General features: G+C 41.2%; 1 protein-coding gene across 1 annotated transcript in view; it reads right to left on the bottom strand.

Moving 5' to 3' along the window:
• The window catches only part of ARIH2 (ariadne RBR E3 ubiquitin protein ligase 2), a 49,401-nt gene extending 42,738 nt beyond the window's left edge, over nt 1-6,663 (bottom strand). Inside the window, exon 1 of the mRNA XM_007955308.2 lies at nt 6,409-6,663. Coding sequence (XP_007953499.1) covers nt 6,409-6,663 — 255 coding nt within the window. The remainder of the gene's footprint in view (nt 1-6,408) is intronic.
• Between the last annotated feature and the right edge of the window lie 12,866 nt (nt 6,664-19,529).

Genomic DNA, 19,529 nt, shown 5'->3' with positions numbered 1-19,529 from the left:
TATGGCCATTTAGAGAAATTCATGAGAATGAAGTAAAAACCAGGGAAACACTTGAGATATGCGGGGAAAAAACAGAATACATAAATATATGTACACAATGATTACTAAAATGTAGTATCTACCAACGTAGGAATTTTTGTCTGTTTTGCTTATGGCTGTATGTCTAGTGCCCAGCACATAGTAGGTGATCAATAAATACTGGCTGAATGAATGAACTGCAGCACAGTATTATGTATGAATATGGACAAGACATGAACAATGACAGGCAAAGAAGAAAATTTTATTTTAGGCTAACAGAATTATGAGTGATAGTCATTTTTTTCTTTTTTAACACCATAGAAAATACTACCTTGACAACGACAATTTTAATACAAATTCAGGATTAGGACCCCACTGTGGGATTACAATCACCCTTGACTACACACGGTGCCCATGATTCCTAAAGAAATACAAAAGCACAACAACTAGGCAAGAATGAAAGCAGGCCTTGAATCTGATGAAGAGTCTCTTTTCTGGAAGGCAGTATGTTGTGTGTGGTGCCAGGTACAAAGTGAGCATACAAAGTCAGTGATGACAATAAACTTTCTAAGCTGGCACGATAGGGATAACCCTAGCACGAAGTATACTTAAGCAATTCTCAATGTCACTCTGTACATTCCTCATCTTTCTTTTTAAAAATAAATTCATACATCAGCAAAACACAAATCAAGACTTCCAGACTAAAGGATCGTGAGATATGTCAACACATCCACTATCAGCCAAGTTTTTTTGAAATAAAGGCATTTAACTTAGATTCTTCACATATAGGCATGCAAAGAAAGAAGCCTGACGTGAAGTCACAAAAATAGAAATCAGACAGCTTCTCAGCATACAAACCTAAGTGTCACTAGGCCCAGACTGAAGCCACGTTCCCATGAGTAATAACACCAAAATCATTATTTGATTAAGTGATAAATTCATAAATAAGTAAAACTATGGTAGTTTTAAGTTCAGTTATACCAAGAAACAAGAAAATCAATTTAATAATTAAAGTCTTTACCAGAAATTATATAAGAACTTGGTGCTATGTATAAGTAAAGGCTAAATAACATTAATTGCTCATGCTACCAGTGACAAAAGCACAAATATCAGGTTGTTTTGAACACAGAGCTACAAAGACTTCCATTGCACTCAAGAGTTTGAAGCCATGAAAACTCATCATTATTCATTCACAAAGGGGGAAAATGATCCACAGAAGAATCTGAAAAAGATTTTCCAGCCACATTCTGCTGAACAGAAAACATTAGATTTTGAAACAAATTTAAGCAAGAGGGTGGCAGAATAGAGTATTCTAGTGGAACATTTTCCCTGCTCAACTGCAGTTAACACAGCAATTCAGAGAGCAAGAACTACAGTAAAAATATTTACAATATTATCTGGGGAACACAGGTTTCAGAAGCACTGACTAAACACTCATATGTTGAAGAAGTTTTAAAAATCTTTTCATCTCCTCTAATAGTAAAGATGTTCCAGGCTGCATTATTAATGATCCTCCAAGTGTTGCTCCCTTTTACATATAGGAGCTCTGGTGGTGTAGCAGTTAAGGCACCACCTGGCTGCTAATCAAAAGGCTGGTGGTTTGAATCCACCAGCCACTCCACAGAAGAAAGATGAGGCAGTCTACTTCTGGAAAGATTTACAGACTTGGAAGCGAAATGGGGATCATTATGAATCAGAATTTACTTCAATGAGTTTGGCTTTTGGTTTTACCTGTATATCTTAGTCTGTCATGCCAATCCAGAAAATAACCTTCTCACTCATATGCTCATCATCCTGTGAGACCTGGACTTGTGTTACCTGTACTGCCCTACTATACCTTCAAGATTCTCCTGCCTCAGTGCAAAGCTCTGGGAGCTCACTGCAGAGCTCCACAGACTAGATTTAGCCCAAAGTGGCCTATTTCCTTGTCCTCCTGAAGCAACCGGGTGGGACCTTTGAAGATATTCTTCCTCTCCTGCCCACACCCCTAATATATGGCTGAGAGAAGGGGAACTTAACAAGCAGGAGACACACTTGGCCCATCACCAACATAGCTGTCTCCTCATCATATACTCTGTCTGGGGCTTTACTGTGGCTAAGCCCCTTCCCAAACAGCTTGTCAGCAAATAACCTCGTAAATTCCATGGCACAATATTAACATGATTCAAGGAATAATTGACAAAATGCTTCCTGGCTAACTACTGCACTTTTTGCAGTAACAATGCTTGTTCTTGCTAGAAAGGACCTCCCTTTCTCATCTGTAACAATAACACAGTCTTTTTTTTTTTTTTTTTTAAATAAGTTTCATATAAAAATAAGGAGCTCTGGTGGTGTAATGCCTAAGGCATTTGATAGTTAACCAGAAGGATGGTGGTTCAAACCCACAGCCACCCCTCAGAAGGAAGGCTGGGCAATCTACTTCTGTAGAGATACTGCCTCAGAAACCCAAGGAGGGGTCACTATGAGTCAAACTGACTCTACAGCAGTGAGTAAAAATAAATAGGGTGTGTAAAAAAAAGTAACTAAAAATACCTACTTATCAGAGATTTTTCTCCTCTCCTGCAACACAACACCTCACTTTGCAATCACCTCATCTCTCATAACTACTCCACTTACATAAAATGATAGTTCATTCTCAAAGAATATTTTGACAGCATCTTGCCACTATATTCCAACACCAATAGTTTCACCCCCATAACAGATAAACATTTTTCTGTCTGTCCTTAGCCCCTGATCCAAGTTTCTGGGTACCTTCCTTTCTCCAGATTAATGATCTTACTCATGTACTGGTCCCGGAACACATACAGGAAGTTATCTTTTGACACCAGGAACTCTAAGTAAACCAAAGTCCAGTGTCCCAGACGGTAGGAATTTTTCAACTTAAGAGACTTCAAATTGCAAAAGACAATAAAAGGTTAGACCATTGCTCATCCATAGGAAATTGCCAGCACACAACAAAACAAATAACACACATATGACTATCAGTGAAAAATTCAAGCCACCCCTCAAATGTGGACATCTTTTATTCATAGTCAGCTGTTAATGAGGTTTTAATTTTAAACATTTGCACATCACCATTTCCTTTTAGCCAAATAGCACTTAAATCTTACGAAAGAATTAAATATTTCAATATGTCAGTGGTTAGGCAAGCACCACCATGACCCAGGGGGAATTAGAGATACAGAAAGATGACTAAGTGACTATCACTATTAACCCCTATTCTCAGACACACATGACAGGGAATCCATAGTTGTCAAAGCACCTGTGAACACCATTCTGTAAACTCAGCACTTGAAATATGCTATCTCATCCTCAAGAAATACTAATTATAAAAACAAAAGCAATGCTGGTTGCTAGGACAAATCTGTTTAATAGCGAGCCTCTAGGCAGAACCAAGCTGCTTCTGCCTAGCCTCCCTGATCAAACTCCTAAGCCATTTAAAATACTACTGAGTCCTTTTATGTGTGGCCAACCCACCAAAAGAGCCAGGACCCCTGGCCCAGGCCCAGAAAAAAATGACATGATCCTCAGTGAGGTCCAGAAAAATAAATAAAAAGTCTTATACCATCTAAAGGAGTCCTGGTGGTACAATAGTTAAGTGCTCGGCTGCTAACCAAACAGTCATTTGTTCAAATATACCCAGTGGTTCCATGGGAGAAAAAGACCTGTCCTTTCCGCTCCTGTAAAGACTACAGCTTAGGAAATCCTGTGGTGCAGTTCTACTATCATATAGGGCTGTGAATCAGAATCGACCCGATGACACACACCACTACCAGTACCAGACCATCATCACCATCATCTACATTTCTGTGAATTATTCTTCTCTTTGCCCCATTTTTCCTTCACTCCTTCCTGTTGCAACTTTTTTATCTTTCTTCTTCCATCTCTGTTCCAAGTTATTTTTACTCCTTCTCTTCTTGGTTTTAAGGACAATGCCCTTCCATGACTGTAGAGAAAGGTATACAGCAGGGACTAGGGAATCTAGCTCACAAGGACAGCAAAAGCTGATCTATACCTATAAAAGCAGCAGTAGCTACTATCATCAAAACGTACAAATAATCCAAGAAATTATTCAATAGCTACTATGGATGAAACAATGTGACAGGAATGATGGGAAAGACAAGGTACAAAACAGTTTCTAGCTGGAGAGATAACAGAAAAATATATGAAAAGGCAAAACAACTGAAAACAGTCAAAAGACCGGCATACATTTTTTAACGTACATAGGCTATAATGTTTAGGCAGTAAGACTTAACACAGGGCATCAAACCAATTCGAATTGGTTCAGTCGTGGCCAGTAAAATGAAACCAGAACAGACCCAAATTTTTAAAATCTGGATTATCTGGAACCATAACCAGAATAGGAAAAATTACATGTAGTAAAGCCCTGGAATAGGAGATTCAGAAGAGGTTCCTTTCAGAAGCCTGATGCAAGAAATTGGGTTATTGCCAGCAGTGTGGAGAGCAACACATACAAGGGTGGCATGGTCTGTTGCAATCTTTGAGAAGGGCATTATTGGTTCCCACTCTGCTCAAAATACTATGGGCAACAGATTTGGCCGCTAAGCAGTATGTATGCTGTCCTTGTTTTCTAATGGGAGATTTAAGTTTCTAACAGGGCTTCGACCCATAATTTTTCCCTTTCTAGTTACTGTTCTAGTTCGCCCAAATTCTAAAAATTCAGGTCTGTTCCTGTTTTGCTTCCTTGGCCATGACTGAACCAGGCAGAACTGACATGAAGCCCTGGACTAAAGCAGGGCAACTTGACCATATTCTAGAGGCTCTCAATGAGTCTCACCGAGGAAAGCATAAGGTAGATAGATAATGGAGCCTTGAAAGTATTAAAGGTGAAAAGGTGAAGGGGAGCTTTCCAAGGGGCTAACCATATCAGCCTAATAAGTAGGAAGGATGAATGCCTGGTCCAATCGTCTCTTGTAGGGCAGGAAAGTCTACAAATAAAACGTGACAAACTGGGCATTTTTGTGCATACACGGGAACATCCTGATGAACTTGGTCAACTGGCACTATCTAGCACATACCCACACTCCTGGCAACTCTTTTTCTTATTTTAAATATAAACACTGTGTAAAAGCTGACAATATGGTTAAAACAAAACAAACTAGTTGACCAGCAAAGGAGAGGTGTACATAGTGAGGAAAAAAGGAACATGATGCCTTTTATCTGCCAGGGAAATGCCCTCGAAAGCAGAGGTCTCAGCAGCTCTGACATAACTATAGTGCAGAAATCCCAAATTCATAGGTTCTATGGGTCCCCATTCCTCAGTTTCTGCTGAGCATGGGAGACAAAGAGGGGAAGACTGCAATCACTTCTAGGAATGAGTCACAAAAAAACCTTTAGCTTTCAGCTTTTATCCAGTTGCTATTAAAGCCTTGGTAAGGTGTTCTAAGTATCTAAATCCAAGGTATTAGTTAGCCTTTGCTGACCACCTGGGAAAAAAAATCCCTCAATTAGTAGAAAAACAACTTTTATAGAAATGATGTATGGCATATCTTAGTTGTTTCCACTTAAATATCAACAAAAGAATTTAATTTACTTGGTTGAAATCATGCCTATGTGCCCTTGACCTTCAAGTTGAGCAGACAACAAAATCCACCTAACAGTTCCTCAAGGAAGGTCAGCAGAAAATGAAATGTCCCCACTTTCACAAAATGACCAATATTAGAAGAAAGTGTAAATAGCAAGAATAACTGACCTGAGGTATAAGACACCAAAAAAGCACGCTAGTCTTAAAATTAAGATTCTTGCGGGAATAACCAACTTTGTTCATTCTTTAAAATTCCCATATTTATCACTTAATCCATTAAAAATCAATGAAATACAAACTATAAGAATTTAGTTTTTTCTTAAATACTGCTAAACTGATCTTTTTCAACATTAGACATTAGTCATCAGTATATGAAACAAATGAGCTCATCAGCCCAGAAGCACTTTCTATTCAGGGCAAACCAGGGGGAACAGGCTACTCTCAAGACACTTATCAGTCGCACAAACATGGTTGTGCAGAAAATAGTGGAGATGTTGATGCTTATCACATCTTACCTCCAAGTTTCTTAAGATTCACTTTCTGAAACAAATGCTAGTCCATATAAGTCTGCCACTGACTGCATTTCTGGTCTGTCTTTTCTGTATCTACTCCTACTACTCTTCTCTAATTTTCAGTAATTTGGGAATCTGAGACCTTAAATGTTTATACATTTGAAAACAAAGTAAATCAAACAAATGTATTCCAAATGATGCAATATATAATTAAACTTGATTTCAAGCTACAGGGCCATTCAATCAGTCTGCAGGAATCATTGGCTAACAACAAATAGCTTATCCTTAGATTTGATTAGGGGAATTAAACTTAGAACTGGCAACACTGCTCACCTTTAGCACAGAGGCTAAGCTGGTCATGTGCTCATTGAGGGCACCCTCTGACTCCTTGTAGGTCAAGCAGGTAAACTGGTATTCCTCAGGATCAAAGGCATCAGCTCCTTGCTGTTCCACATCACTGGCTACTCCCACATAATAGTCCTCTATGTCCCCAGGGTCCTCGTCTTCTTCCTCTTCCTCCTCCTCACAATTTGGATCATAGTCCTCTTCATTACTGTCAGATCCCTGGCTATTCATGTCCACAGACATATTAGCATCCACTAAAGCTGCAGGTCAGGAAAGCAGTTGCTTTTTCCCCTCCCCGCCAAAATTTTTACCGCTTTCTCAAATGCATTAGTGTTTATGACTTCTAAATGAAGAAAAGAAAAAAACAAGTGTTAACATTTTCTCCATGAGAAGTTGTAATAGAAGCCATTCATGAAGAATCAAGATGTGACAGTATTGGCCCTACGCCAACTATAGCCTATTCCAACTCCTGTTTCACACTAGAAACCTCAATACCATTCCCTACCCAGGCTTATCAAGGTGAAATCTCCAGAGAGGCAGAAGTGGCTGACAATGCACTGGTAACTTCAGATGAAAGGCCTGGCCTGAAAGGGTAAGGATGTCTGCTCCATGTCAAGAAGTCAAATTCCCATGGACTTGTCCTTCTCACCAGAGTCCTTAAAGGAAAAGAAGCACATCCCCACAGGTGGCTGCCCACATACCTAAATGTTTAACTCCAAACCAAACTCACTGCTGCTGAGTTGGATCCAACTCATAGCGACCCCTCCTTGGGTTTCTGAGGCAGTTATCACTATGGAAGAAGATTGCCCAATCTTCCTTCTGAGGAGTGGCTGGTTGAGTTTGAACCTCCAGCCTTTTGGTTAGCAGTCAAATGTCTTAGGCATTATTTCCTTGTCATCACTGTGTGGTCACACAGCACATACATAGAGACAGAGTTTCTTTCCATTATATGTAGGAAAAGAAAACCACTGCTTCACAGACATCGTTCTCAGATATCTGAAGAATAAGTGCATAGTTAAGAGGAAAAATAAAAGCCACATAGTTCCTCCTCTTCTGAGGAGCAATTCAACATCCTTGTCTAGTCTACAAAGTTAAATTATTTTTCAGTTTTAAAGGGTTTTACTAATCTTTTAAAAGGAATATTTAGAGGCAAAGAAACAGACCCAACAGTGAAAAAACAATATAAATATTTTGCCTGACTAGGATAAAGGCTAGGGAAAATCAGATCTATTTAGGGTGAAGAAATAAAGAGTTCAAATAGAACCAGCTATTGAAAAATCCTTACAGATAAAAATGGAACTCAATTATATGTAAATGATAAGAAACACTAGTTGAGAAAACAGAACAGTCACAAATCCTAATCTCATCTCAGAAAAGATTTCAGCAAATACTCTCTAATTTTTCTGCAGGAGTACTATTTCAAGTGATGGTGCACAAGGAACCTATCAACTAGTGATTTAAATCTAAAAACAAATAGGACCCTAAAATGTAGGAACATTTAGATTAAATTGTATGTAAATAATTCACATTAAAAAATCTGTATTAAATACAAAACTAAATGTAAAGTCTATTTGAAGTAATCTCTTTAAAAAAAAAATCATTCTCTTAAACAAAGATTAAGAATAAATGTGTACTGAATAGGTAATCAACCTAAAGGACAATGGAACCACCTTTTTTTTATGAACATAGTGATTATAATACTGGCTCTAAGTTTTATGCTCAAATTATAAAAAAGCACACTAATGTTAGGGCAGCCATATACTGGCAGCTTATTTGATATTAACCAAATTGTTCTGCATGATGGAACCATCCAATCACAATTGAACTTAACTATGGTATTTTTCCCTTTAGCAGAAAAAGTTTATCTTTGAATTAAGAATACTTGCAATTCTTGAAGATCTGTCAGGAAGATAGCACCCAATATTCTGTGTCATATGATTTCCATCTAAAATAAAAAGAGAAAATTATATTTATATTTTTCAAATTGGTATCTTGCTTGCACAATTTATTTTTTTAACAAGTGAACATATTCAAAACAACAAGTAAAAAGAAGCTGTAAAAACTGTAAGTTTCAATAAAATTTCTAATATCATAACTATATGGTGTGGTGCAGTGAAGTACTTGGTTTACTCTTCGAGCCATGGGTCTTTGTAATTCCCACCAGATGACTAGGTGGAAATATACAAATGTGAGGTGCTTGTGGCCCACCAAGGGGATTAAATAGCTTGCTAATAATGTAAGTAAGGTACATGGCACCTTTGTGGGGGTAGGACTGTGCAAATAAGGTGAACAAAACTCTAACGTGAGGACTGGTCAGTCTTGCCATCTTGCTAGGCTTAAAATGAGCTATTCCAGAAGTGGAAAAGGGGGATCTCAGTGCCATCAAGAAAGAAAAACCGGGAGTGGAGCACATGCTTTGGCCCAAGATCCCCACGTTGAGACAGCTGGCAGAACAACAGTAGCAGCAAAGCAGCAGAATCAACAGAGCTCAAGAGATTGGCAAAAAAAATGGAGTGGCGGGCATGCCAGTCCACAGAGCAAGAAAGCTGAGTGCCTCTGGGCAGGAGCCTCGCTGGCAGGGTGAGGAGCACCGCTGGCAGGGTGAGGAGCACCTATCAGCAGAGCTAAACTTGCCCAAGAAGGTAGGGGCCAGGCTAAGAGCCAGAGAGGCGTGCCTGGGGTCATGGCAGAAGGAAGGCTGTCCTGATCAAAGAATTGTATCCCGAGTGTTCTTGAACCTGAATTGTAACCTGTAACTTCCCTAATAAAGCCCATAATTTTGAGTATTGTCTGTGAGTTCTATGTGGCCACTGTAATGAATTACTGAACCCAACAGAGAAGGAGTGTGCTATGGGAGGGACAGTTGAGGCAAGAACTGGTAAAACGGTTGTAGGGTGGTAGCATGCCCCATCTCCCACTTCATAGGAACCAGCCTTGGGCTGTTGATGTTGTGGATCCTCCTCCTTCCCCCATGTGAAGTTAAAGGTGGTCCGAAGAGGACACCTCCCCGACGTCCTTTTTTGCACAATGACATGAGTTACATGACTTTCTAAAAACAATAAAGTATTTGAAGTTAACAATTGACAATAATTTAACCTGTGGTACTGGTACTGTTAAAATGGATGTCCAATTCCCTCTCCTGGTTTGAAAGCCCATTCATTTCCTTACTCTTATCCTTCAGATTCCCTAAGTTAACTACCACAATTTCAATCCTAAATGTTCCTTAGAGGTTGACAAGGCATTAATTTTTCAGGGAGAAACTGTAACTAAAAAAGTATACTTTTACTATAATCAAATAATTACAGAATACTGCTAATATTTCAGGTATCACGTTACTCATAAAAAAGTTATTTTCAAATAAAAAATGTCCCCAAAATGAGGGCAATATTAACACTAGGCAATATTAATATCCATTTCCCATCTCTCTCCTGACATACTCCAGGGTCATTTGGCTTCTGAAGAGATATAGATCTCACAATCCAGGACTGAAAAAATACTGCTTATTGCTCACTCAGAAATTTTATTTCCACCTGCTTTATCCTTTAGGATTTCTAGAAAATTAGAGCTTATAGCTTCCAAAGAAATACTTCAAATAGGCAAATATAAACTAAATGAAAATCTAAAAATGAAGTCCAAAGTATGATTGTGGGAGATTATTTCCAAAACAGTGGAAGAACGATTGATTCTTTCCAATCTTTTTTCTTTTACAGGTATTTTTAAGTAAGACAGGCTTATCAAACAAAAAAAACCAGATTCACTGCCATACAGTCGGATCCGACTCATAGCGACCCCTCCTTGGGTTTCCAAGGCAGTATCACTACAGAAGTAGGTTGTCCAATCTTTCTTCAGAGGAATGGCTGGTGGGTTTGAACCACCAGCCTTCTGGTTAGCAGTCAAATGCCTTATGCACTACGCTACCAGAGCTCCCAGATACGCCTATAGAACAAATAAAATCCATGAATACTGCTCACAACCTACAAAAATTACTACCAATTATTTAATTTCACATCAGACTCATTCTCATTTAATCTTCACAACCCAAAAGTGGACCTATCATTGCCTTTCTACAAATGAGGAAGCTACAGTTCAGGAAGATTAAGTAACTTGCCCAGGATCACACTGGCTGGCAACTAGTGAAGCCCTGCATCGGACCTCCACCCTACCCCAGGCCTACAGGATTTCATAACCTTGTTTATTCTCTCAGACAGCCTGATATGGCCACAAACTTACCCAAAGACCTTCCAAAATAACACCATGAAAAGAGCACTTTTCATTCTCTGGACTTTTCTGGGCCTTCGAGTCACCCACAGGGTTCTCAATGTTCAAGAAGGGGAGAACTTCAGCATTGCCCGCCCCTCCCAGATAAAAAGAGAACTCCATTTAGTACTTACTGGGCATTCTAGGTTCAAAATTAAGTAAAAACTTAATTTTTAGTCTTCTCAAAATTAAATATCTGTATTCTACTTGAAAGAACGCTGAACTTGCTCACGGGGGCCAGTTACTGCTTTTATTAACAAAACTGATGACAATGCTTTGATTCTTCTGAGACATTAACTATTACCTCTACATTCTAGACAAAAAAAGAACAGAAATAATTTTCCAACTAAAGTCATATGTTCAGAGGACCAGACATCCACCCTGGGCTTACTCACCCAGGAAGGAAAGGATGAAAAATGAAGACTTCTGTTTGACGTTGACAAGAACTAAATGGACATTTATGGCGAGAGACGATGCTTACTCCAATATATATCATTGAATGGTCACCTGCTAAGCCTACATCTCCGAAGAAACTATTTGCCACAAATACATGAATCAGCAAATTGTTTCCAAAACTCTACTCTTCATGTTTGTGTTGTATAGTAAGAAAGACGTATGCCACATGTGCTATTTATATTTAACTGTAAAATTAATTAATATCCAATGGCCACATGTAGCTAGTGGTTACCATATCAAAAAAACACTGCCGTCGAGTAGGTCTAGACTCTTAGCGACCCCTCCCTGGGTTTCCGGGGCAGTATGAGTCGGGTTTGACTCGATGGCACATAACAACAACAACACCATCTCTACCACACAGAACAGCAAAAGTACAGAACATCTCCATCATCGCATAAAGTTCTATGGGACAAAGCAACATCAACACAGTGGCAAAGTTATCCGAAAACACAGCGGCCTCTCTCTCCTTGCTAGCCCGACAGCGTCGGGCGAGGTGGCGGCGCAACTCTTGGGCCGCATGTCCCTTCAGAGGTGCGGCGTTATCCCGGCACTCCACGCGGATAAGGAACCCACTCGCTAAGGAGACCCTTCATAAGCGGGCGTTAACCGCGCAGGGGGCACTGCGAGAGATCCCAAAGATGACTCGAGTGGGAACTCCCGGAGGCGGCGCCTTTCCTCGGCGCTCCCTGCAGGAAGGGCCCAAATACGCCAGCGCCGGTCGGTCAGAGCAACTGGCCTCTGACCTCTCCGCCAGCTGAGGCGGCGGCGGGAGGAAGGGCAGAGAAACGTCGGACCTTCGCTTGCCTCGGCGGCAACCTCCTGCCACCCCTCCGCACCGGCCTAGCCTCTCAACCGGCGGCGGGAGGCGACGGGACACCGTACAGGCGGCAGGGGGCATCGGGGCCTCGCGGGTTGCGGCGAAGGCGGAGTCCCAGCCAAGCCGGGCAGGCGCGCGGAGAGCTCCCCCTCCCCCGCCTGCCGCGGTAAACAAGGCCCTGACTCGCCCTACGCACTTACCAGGAGCCGCGGCCCCGCGGCCGCTGAGCCCGGGCGGACCACGACGGGTCGTGCCGGGCCAAACTGATCTACTTAGAGCCCAACGGCGGCGGAGGCGACGGGCCGACGCCGGTCGGGGCCCCCGCTGCTTCCTCCGGCAGAGTCGTCCCCGCAGCTCCGGAAGTGTTCGGCTCGGTTGCGTCACTTCCGGCTCGAGGTTACTCTGCGGTCGCAACGGATCGCTGCTGGTGCTGGTTGTGAGGGCCCCTTGGCCGGTGTTCACATGCCTCCCAGCGCTGAGATTTAGGCTCCGACCTGGACACATCCGGCGCTAAGGGCTGCGAGAATCAGCGGAGGGTTCTGTTGACTGACGGGTAATCAAAACATCACCTCCCGCATCCGCCCACCAGTGCCCTCCACCGGGATATTAACCAACGCGTTTCTGATTCTCTCTTCATTCCAACGGTTGTACTCCAGTGGCAAGCACCGAGACGACATCCTGGCGTCGGTGGAGTGGATAAAGGACCATTGTTTTTCAGCCACTGTCTAGTTGGAGGGGAGCTGAGTCTTCGGGTTAGCGCGACCCAGCTGGGAATCTCTGCTTCTACTCTGACGCCTCTCGCGGTAGCCAGCGATCCGTGGGACCACACTGAACTCCCGCTTCCTTCTCCTCGGTCTCGTTCCCTGCCGAGTTCTCTGGCTTCCTACTTACTGATTGAGGCTTAACTTTCTTGATGCACAGTTTGTCCTAGCTGTTTAATCTATTCCACAGTGTAGAAACTGTCATTATAGCTTTGGGAACCTCCTAGGACCTGTTGCCAAGTATTATGGATAGAGCCACGGAGCCTTAACCCAGATTGGTGCTGCCAGGCAGTGGAAACACCAGTATGAAGCCGGTAGTGTTAGGGAGCATCCTGGCTATGCAAATCCGTAGACAGCAACTCAGACCATTTCCACTCCGAAGGGAGTTTTGTATGTGCTGACAATTACTATATCTATGTTCACTGTGCTTTTCTTAGTTTTTGCAAGAAAATAAGATTTTCCGCTTGCAGTTTAATTCTGAGAAGTACCTAAATCAGGTACAAATAAAAAAGTCCCAATTTAATTGCAAATGAAGATTAATAGTAGTGAGTAACTAAGATATTGTAGGCTTCGGAATTTTGTGCATTAACTACACGAAAGTCCTTACTATAATCCAGCGTACTTGTTTCACTGTTATGACAAAACATATCCATTTAAATTCTTTATGATAATACTAGCGAAAGACCTAAAATACATTTTTTGCAACTTAAATCTCAAATAGAAGCTCTCACTTTGGGTTATGGAGAATAAATCCTATCTAGCACATCCATGCTCATACAGTATATTGGAATCCTTAGGCTTTGTATCTTCTTTATTTGCTTACTCATTTGTCTAGGAATGAGTTTCTTAAGGCACAGGTCCAACTTTGTTTTCAATATTACTCAAACATTTATCAGGCTGATAATAGTAACAGTATTACTTTTCACTAGCAGTAATTGCTCCCCAGGAAATTAAAAAATTTAAATTTTAAGTTTCAAAAATTTAAGGATATGCATAAAAATACATGACCATGTGTTCTTTGGAATGCTAATTCTAATACGAAAAAGTTTGCAGCATCCCAAATGTTTAAAATTACAGGCTTTGTTAAATAAATTATGATAAAATATAAAATGAAAAAAGCCATCAAATGATGCTGAACTAAGGCACCTATTGCCAAGGAAAGATGTTTATAATACATACTCTTTATTATTATTATTATTTATTGTGATTTGGGTGAAGATTTACAGAGCAAATTCACTTTCCATACAGCAGTTCACATATACTTTGTCTCATGTCATTGACCACAGTTTACCACAATGCAACAGGTCCCCTCCCACTTCCTCCCCATAGTTACCACTTCCCAGTGTCCATCCCTCCATACTCTCCTGCCCCCTGAGCTGTCTCCCTGGGCATAAGCAGCCCTTCCTTCTCCCATGATTGTTCTCTCCAGGGCGTGTGTCTACTTGAGGTAAATGTTTAACTCACATGCCTGTACTTTGTTTGGCTGGAAACAACAGGTGTGGGTTCAATTCCAGACCTGAAGGGCATCTAGGGGCCATAGTCTCAGTGGTTCCACCAGGCTCTATTGGACCAGCAAACCTGGTCCCAACCATCTTTTTTTTTTCCCCTCCAAATGATTTTGAGTTTTGTTCCACATTGTTCTCCCTCTCTATCCAGGATCTCCTACATCCCTTCCAAGTGGATGACAGTGGTAGCTGGGCACCATCTAGTTCTTCTGGTCTCATAGTTGTATAGGTTGCAGATCGGATGGTGTACCAGTCGCGAGGACTGATTGTTTCCATTAATTTTGGTTTTCTTCTTTCTTCTTTGCTCTTGACGAGGAGAGACCCATCATTGCATCTAGATGGCAGCTTGCTAGCTTTTAAAATCCTAGTCGCTACTCACCAAAGTAGGAGGTGGAACAATGTTTTGTATAGTATGTTATGCCAATTGAGCTTGATGTCTCCTGTGACTATGGTCCCAAGCCCTCAGGATCAACTACTCGGTCCCTCTGGGTAGCTGGCTGTGACCAAGCAGTGACCACAACCTAGCCCCTTGTCAGCTGTGCTATACACCTGGGGATTCTGATCATTCACATAAACTTATAGGACCATTGTCTGCCAACTCTATATATGATCTTGGATACACTCCCTCTTTCATAGACATACCTAATCATTTAGCCTGTCCACCTATCTATCCGTCCATATACCCATGCTTGCCTTCACTGAGAACTCAGTACTGTATAATACATACTCTTAAGCGTCATATAAGCATATAATGCTTCTGTATGCTTTCCCCTCACCCACTAGAAGGCCCAGAGGATCTTAGCAAAGCACAGCTCTTCTTCCACCTGTTAAGTCAGGCATGTCAGGCTAATTTTCTGTCACAGGAAAACAGGGACGGACAGGCTACAAGTTTCTATTAGCACTACAGTTTGGCTTACCACTATCAGCCGGTCACACTGTGGTGGCTTGTATTGCTGCAGTGTGGAAGCTCTGCCACTGTTGTTTCAAGTGCTAGCAGGGTCACCCATGGTGGGCAGGTTTCACAGAGCTTCCAGACTAAGACAAACTAGGAAGAAAAGCCTGGCAATCTATTTCCAAAAATTAGCCAATGAAAACGCTAGAGAGCACAATACATTGCCTGTCTCCCTTGCTTTGGACATGTCATCAGGAGAAATCAATTACTAGCGGACAATCATGTTTCGTGAAATAGAGAACCAATAAGGTGAAATAGAGACCTTCAATGAGATGGATTGGCACAACATAGCCACAATGATGGACTCGAACAAGTCAGCAGTCATGAGGATGACTTAAGACCTTGAAGCATTTCATTATTATACCTAATGTTGCCATGAGTCAGAGACCACTCACCAGCAGCTAGCTAGCTCACTCTCTCAAGCACACACATTTACCCAATTTTTTTTTTAAATTAATAACAGGTTTTCATTTAGTTTCTTTTATTTATGGCTCAAGGTTTTTTTTTTTTTTTTTTTGATATGTTATAGGAGAAGATGTCCTCATTGATCTTTTTCAAAAAAAATTCTTAGCCGATCTCATGCAAGTTTTCTTTTGTATAAACCTTAGCTTCACCTTGATGTATTTCATTTTTTTTAAAATCTTGGGATTTTAGGGAGCATGGGATTTATAAGAATAACCTAAAGATAGGACTGATAGTCTTAATATTGAGTCTTCACATCTAGGAATATAACATATCTTTACATTTTTGTTTTGTTTTGTTTCCTTTAATGTATTTGAATTTTTATAGTCTTATTCGCATGGATCTTCTTCAGTTTCATTCTGGATATGTTATGGTTTTGTTATTACTATAAATAGGATTCTTTGTTGCATGTTTCCTACCTAATTGGTTATTAATGTATGTTGTTGTTGTTGTTATGTGCTGTCGAGTCAGACCCCTCCTTGGGTTTCCGAAGTGGTATCACTATGGAAGGACATTGCCCAACCTTCCTTCCATATTAATGTGTAGGAAAGCTATTGCTTTATAGAATACTGTTCTTGTGTCTGTCAACCTTAACTTTCTTATTAGTTTTAATGATTCTTCAGTTGATTTTCTTGGATTTTCCAGATAAGCAATCGAATTACCTGAAAATAGTGATATTTTGAGCTCTTAATTTTTAATATTTAAATTTATCATTCTTTCTTATTTCCTCTCTTCCTTCCTTTCCCTCCTTCCTTCTTTCCTTTCTTTCTTCCTTCCTCCTTCCTTCCTTCCCTCCATCCTTTTTCCTTCCTTCTTCCCCTCCTTTTATCTTCCTTCCTTCCTCCCTTCCTTTTATCTTCCTTCCTTCCTCCCCTCCTTCCTTCTTCCTTCCTTCCCTCCCTCCCTCCTTGCTTTTTTCCTTCCCTCTCTCCATTCCTTTTGGTCTTATTGCACTGACTGCTATGTCCAATAAAATGTTAAGCAGTACTCATGATCAAAAGCATCCTTACCTTTGTTCCTGTTGTTATAGGAAAGTACTTAATATTACAGCATTAAATACTTTTGCTATAAGGTCCTGGTAGTTACTTTTTATACTGACAAAAGAATTTACTTCAAATGTTAAGTTTACAGAATTTTGTTTTGTTTTGTTTTTAATAAAAGAATGGTGTTGAATGCTACTATTGAAGGTTGAAATCTCTGGAAGCAAATGTTGAGATGTAGTATGGAGTGGTAGTTATGTTTGTGTGTCATTTTGGCTGGGCCTGGTTGAGTGGCTGGGCAGCTGGTGGTAGTTATTCCCCATGATGAGACGGGCAGTCAACTCCATGGTGGGATCTACCACAGCAGCTGAGTAGCTGCCTTTGGGATGTGGTCTGTTTCCTGTATATAAGGAGAAGCCTTGGGAATGGTCTCTAGCCTATGGCACGCTTGGACCCTGCATGTAGCCGTGTCATTTTCAACAGCCTGCCATGCTCTATAGACCTTGGGACTTAAAATGGACTTAAATTAATGGCCTGCCGTGTGGTTTGGTAACATTGGGACTGTGCCTTTTTACTTGTCAACCTTGGGTTTCTCAGCCTCAGCAGCCAGCAGCTGTCAGAGTGAAGAAATGCCTCTAACTCCAGTGGGCTGGGAGCAGGAGGCAGAGCTGGACCCCCAGGTTGAGGGGCTTTCACCCAGCCCCTAGAGCTTGGCACGTTGAACTTGGACTTAAAGCCTCCAAACTGTAAGAGAATAAACTCCTGTTTGTTAAGGCATCCCATTTGTGGTATATTTCTTGTCAGAGCAGCACTAGGTAACCAGAACAGCAAAATAATTACTAGGGACTAACATATGTAAAGGAAAGGGTAGGAAGCAAGATTGGAAAGAGGCAAAGTTAAACTTGGTGCAGGCCTGATGTTGCACGCCAACCCAGCAAAGAGCACTGGAGCAAATATTGCCTGTCAGGCTATCCCACACTGGCCAGGCCTCATATCCTTACTTTGCTTAGTTAGTATGGATGATTTTAGGAAGACCATGACTTGGGAGAAGGCAGCTCTGTACCATGAGGTGTACCTCAAGGGCTGAGAGCTGAAGGTTGACTGTTACCATATTCCTTACAGCTGGGGAGCAAGGTCTTCCCTGAAGGAGGATCTGAGCAGTGCAATGCCATGTATACCACGGTTGTCAGATGCTTTTTGGCATTTACTAAGTTGATCATAGCGTTTTTGTCCTATACCTTGCTGGTATAATGATGACACTGTGAGATTCATTGATTTTAAACCATTCTCAGTTAAAAAGACATATCCGTTTAAGACTCTGCTGGAATTGATTTGCTAATATTTTTATATTCATGCATTAAGTGATACTAGTTTCTGGGGGTTTTGTGGTGTGTGTGAGTGCTTTTCTTACCTGATTTTGGCATCAGGACTATGTCGTTGTTACATGCTGTTCCGACTCATAGCGACCCCTCCTTGGGTTTCCGAGGCAGTATCACTACGGAAGTAGATTACCCCATCTTCTTTCCGAGGAGTGGCTGGTGGGTTTGAACCGCCAGCCTTCTGGTTAGCAGTCAAGTGTCTTAGGCACTCTGCTACCAGAGCTCCTATCAGGACTATACTAGCCTCTAAAATTTTGAAATGGGTAGCAGTAAGAACACCATGTACAAAAACTTGTTGAATATGGCCCAGGTGCTACCTCACAAGTGAATCTTCTGGAATTTTTTATTCAGACTATTATTTTTACTTTAACATCAATGGTCATTGAGATAACTATAAATTTAACAAGTTTCTTTACTTACTATGTCTTCTTTCTTTGCTGTTATTTGTTTGGCACTTGCCTGCTAACCAGACGGCTGGCGGTTCAAACCCACCAGCCACTCCTCGGAAGGAAGGTTGGGCAATCCTACTTCCGTAGTGATACTGCCTCGGAAACCCAAGGAGGGGTCGCTATGAGTCGGGTTTGACTCGACGGCACATAACAACAACAACAACATAGTATATCCTTGAATATTTCTTTCTGAGAAGGCTTGTGGGTAGGAAACCTCCTGAGTTTTTCATTGTGTGATTGAAAGTGTCTTTGTTTCCTCCCACATGAATGCTAGTTTGGCTGGGTATAGGATTCTAGGTTCAAATTATGTTACCACAGAACTTAGAAGTTATGTTCTATTAACTTCTTGAAGCCAAGTCAGCAAATGAGAAGTCTGATGTGTTCTGATTCTTGTTGCATGCTTGGTAGACTATTTTTTCCTCTCTGAAAGCCTTTGAGAGTCCCTTTTTATAATTTGTTTTGACAGTTTGCCACAGCAAATTTGTCTTTTTTACTTACCTACTGCTATGGATTGAATAGTGTCCCCCAAAATGTTTTGTAAATCCTACCCTCCAGACCTGTGGTTGTAATCTCATTTGCGGATGGGTTTTCTTTGTTAAGAGTCCATATTAATCACCCAAATCACAATAAAAATTAAAAAAAAAAAGTCCATATTAGTGTAGGGTGTGATTGAAGCCAATCTTTGAGATCTAAAAAGAGCGTATTAGCTTCTTGGGCACAGCCAGCTACCCAGAGGAAGTGAGTAGTTGGACCTATGGGCTTGGGACCATAGTCACAGGGGACATCAGGCTCAATTGGCATAACATGCTACACAAAACATTGTTCCACCTCTTGCTTTGGTAAGTAGCAACTGGGATCTTAAAACCTTGCAAGCAGTCATCTAGATGCAACAATGGGTCTCTCCTCGTCCAGAGCAAAGAAGAATGAAGAAAAACAAAGATTCATGGAAACAATTAGTCCAAGTGACTGGTACACCATGCAATCCTCAGCCTATCTGACTATGAGACCAGAAGAACTAGATGGTGCTCGGCTACCACTGTCAACCACTTGGAGGGGGATCTATGTAGGAGAGCCTGTATAGAGTGGAAGAA

The sequence above is a fragment of the Orycteropus afer genome, unplaced genomic scaffold (assembly GCF_000298275.1).
Source record: "Orycteropus afer afer isolate SDZICR_OR568_19922 unplaced genomic scaffold, OryAfe1.0 scaffold00498, whole genome shotgun sequence".
In the NCBI taxonomy this organism is placed as follows: Eukaryota; Metazoa; Chordata; class Mammalia; order Tubulidentata; family Orycteropodidae; genus Orycteropus; species Orycteropus afer.
Note: the sequence above shows the minus strand (reverse complement) of the source record. Positions and strands in the feature narration are given on the sequence as shown.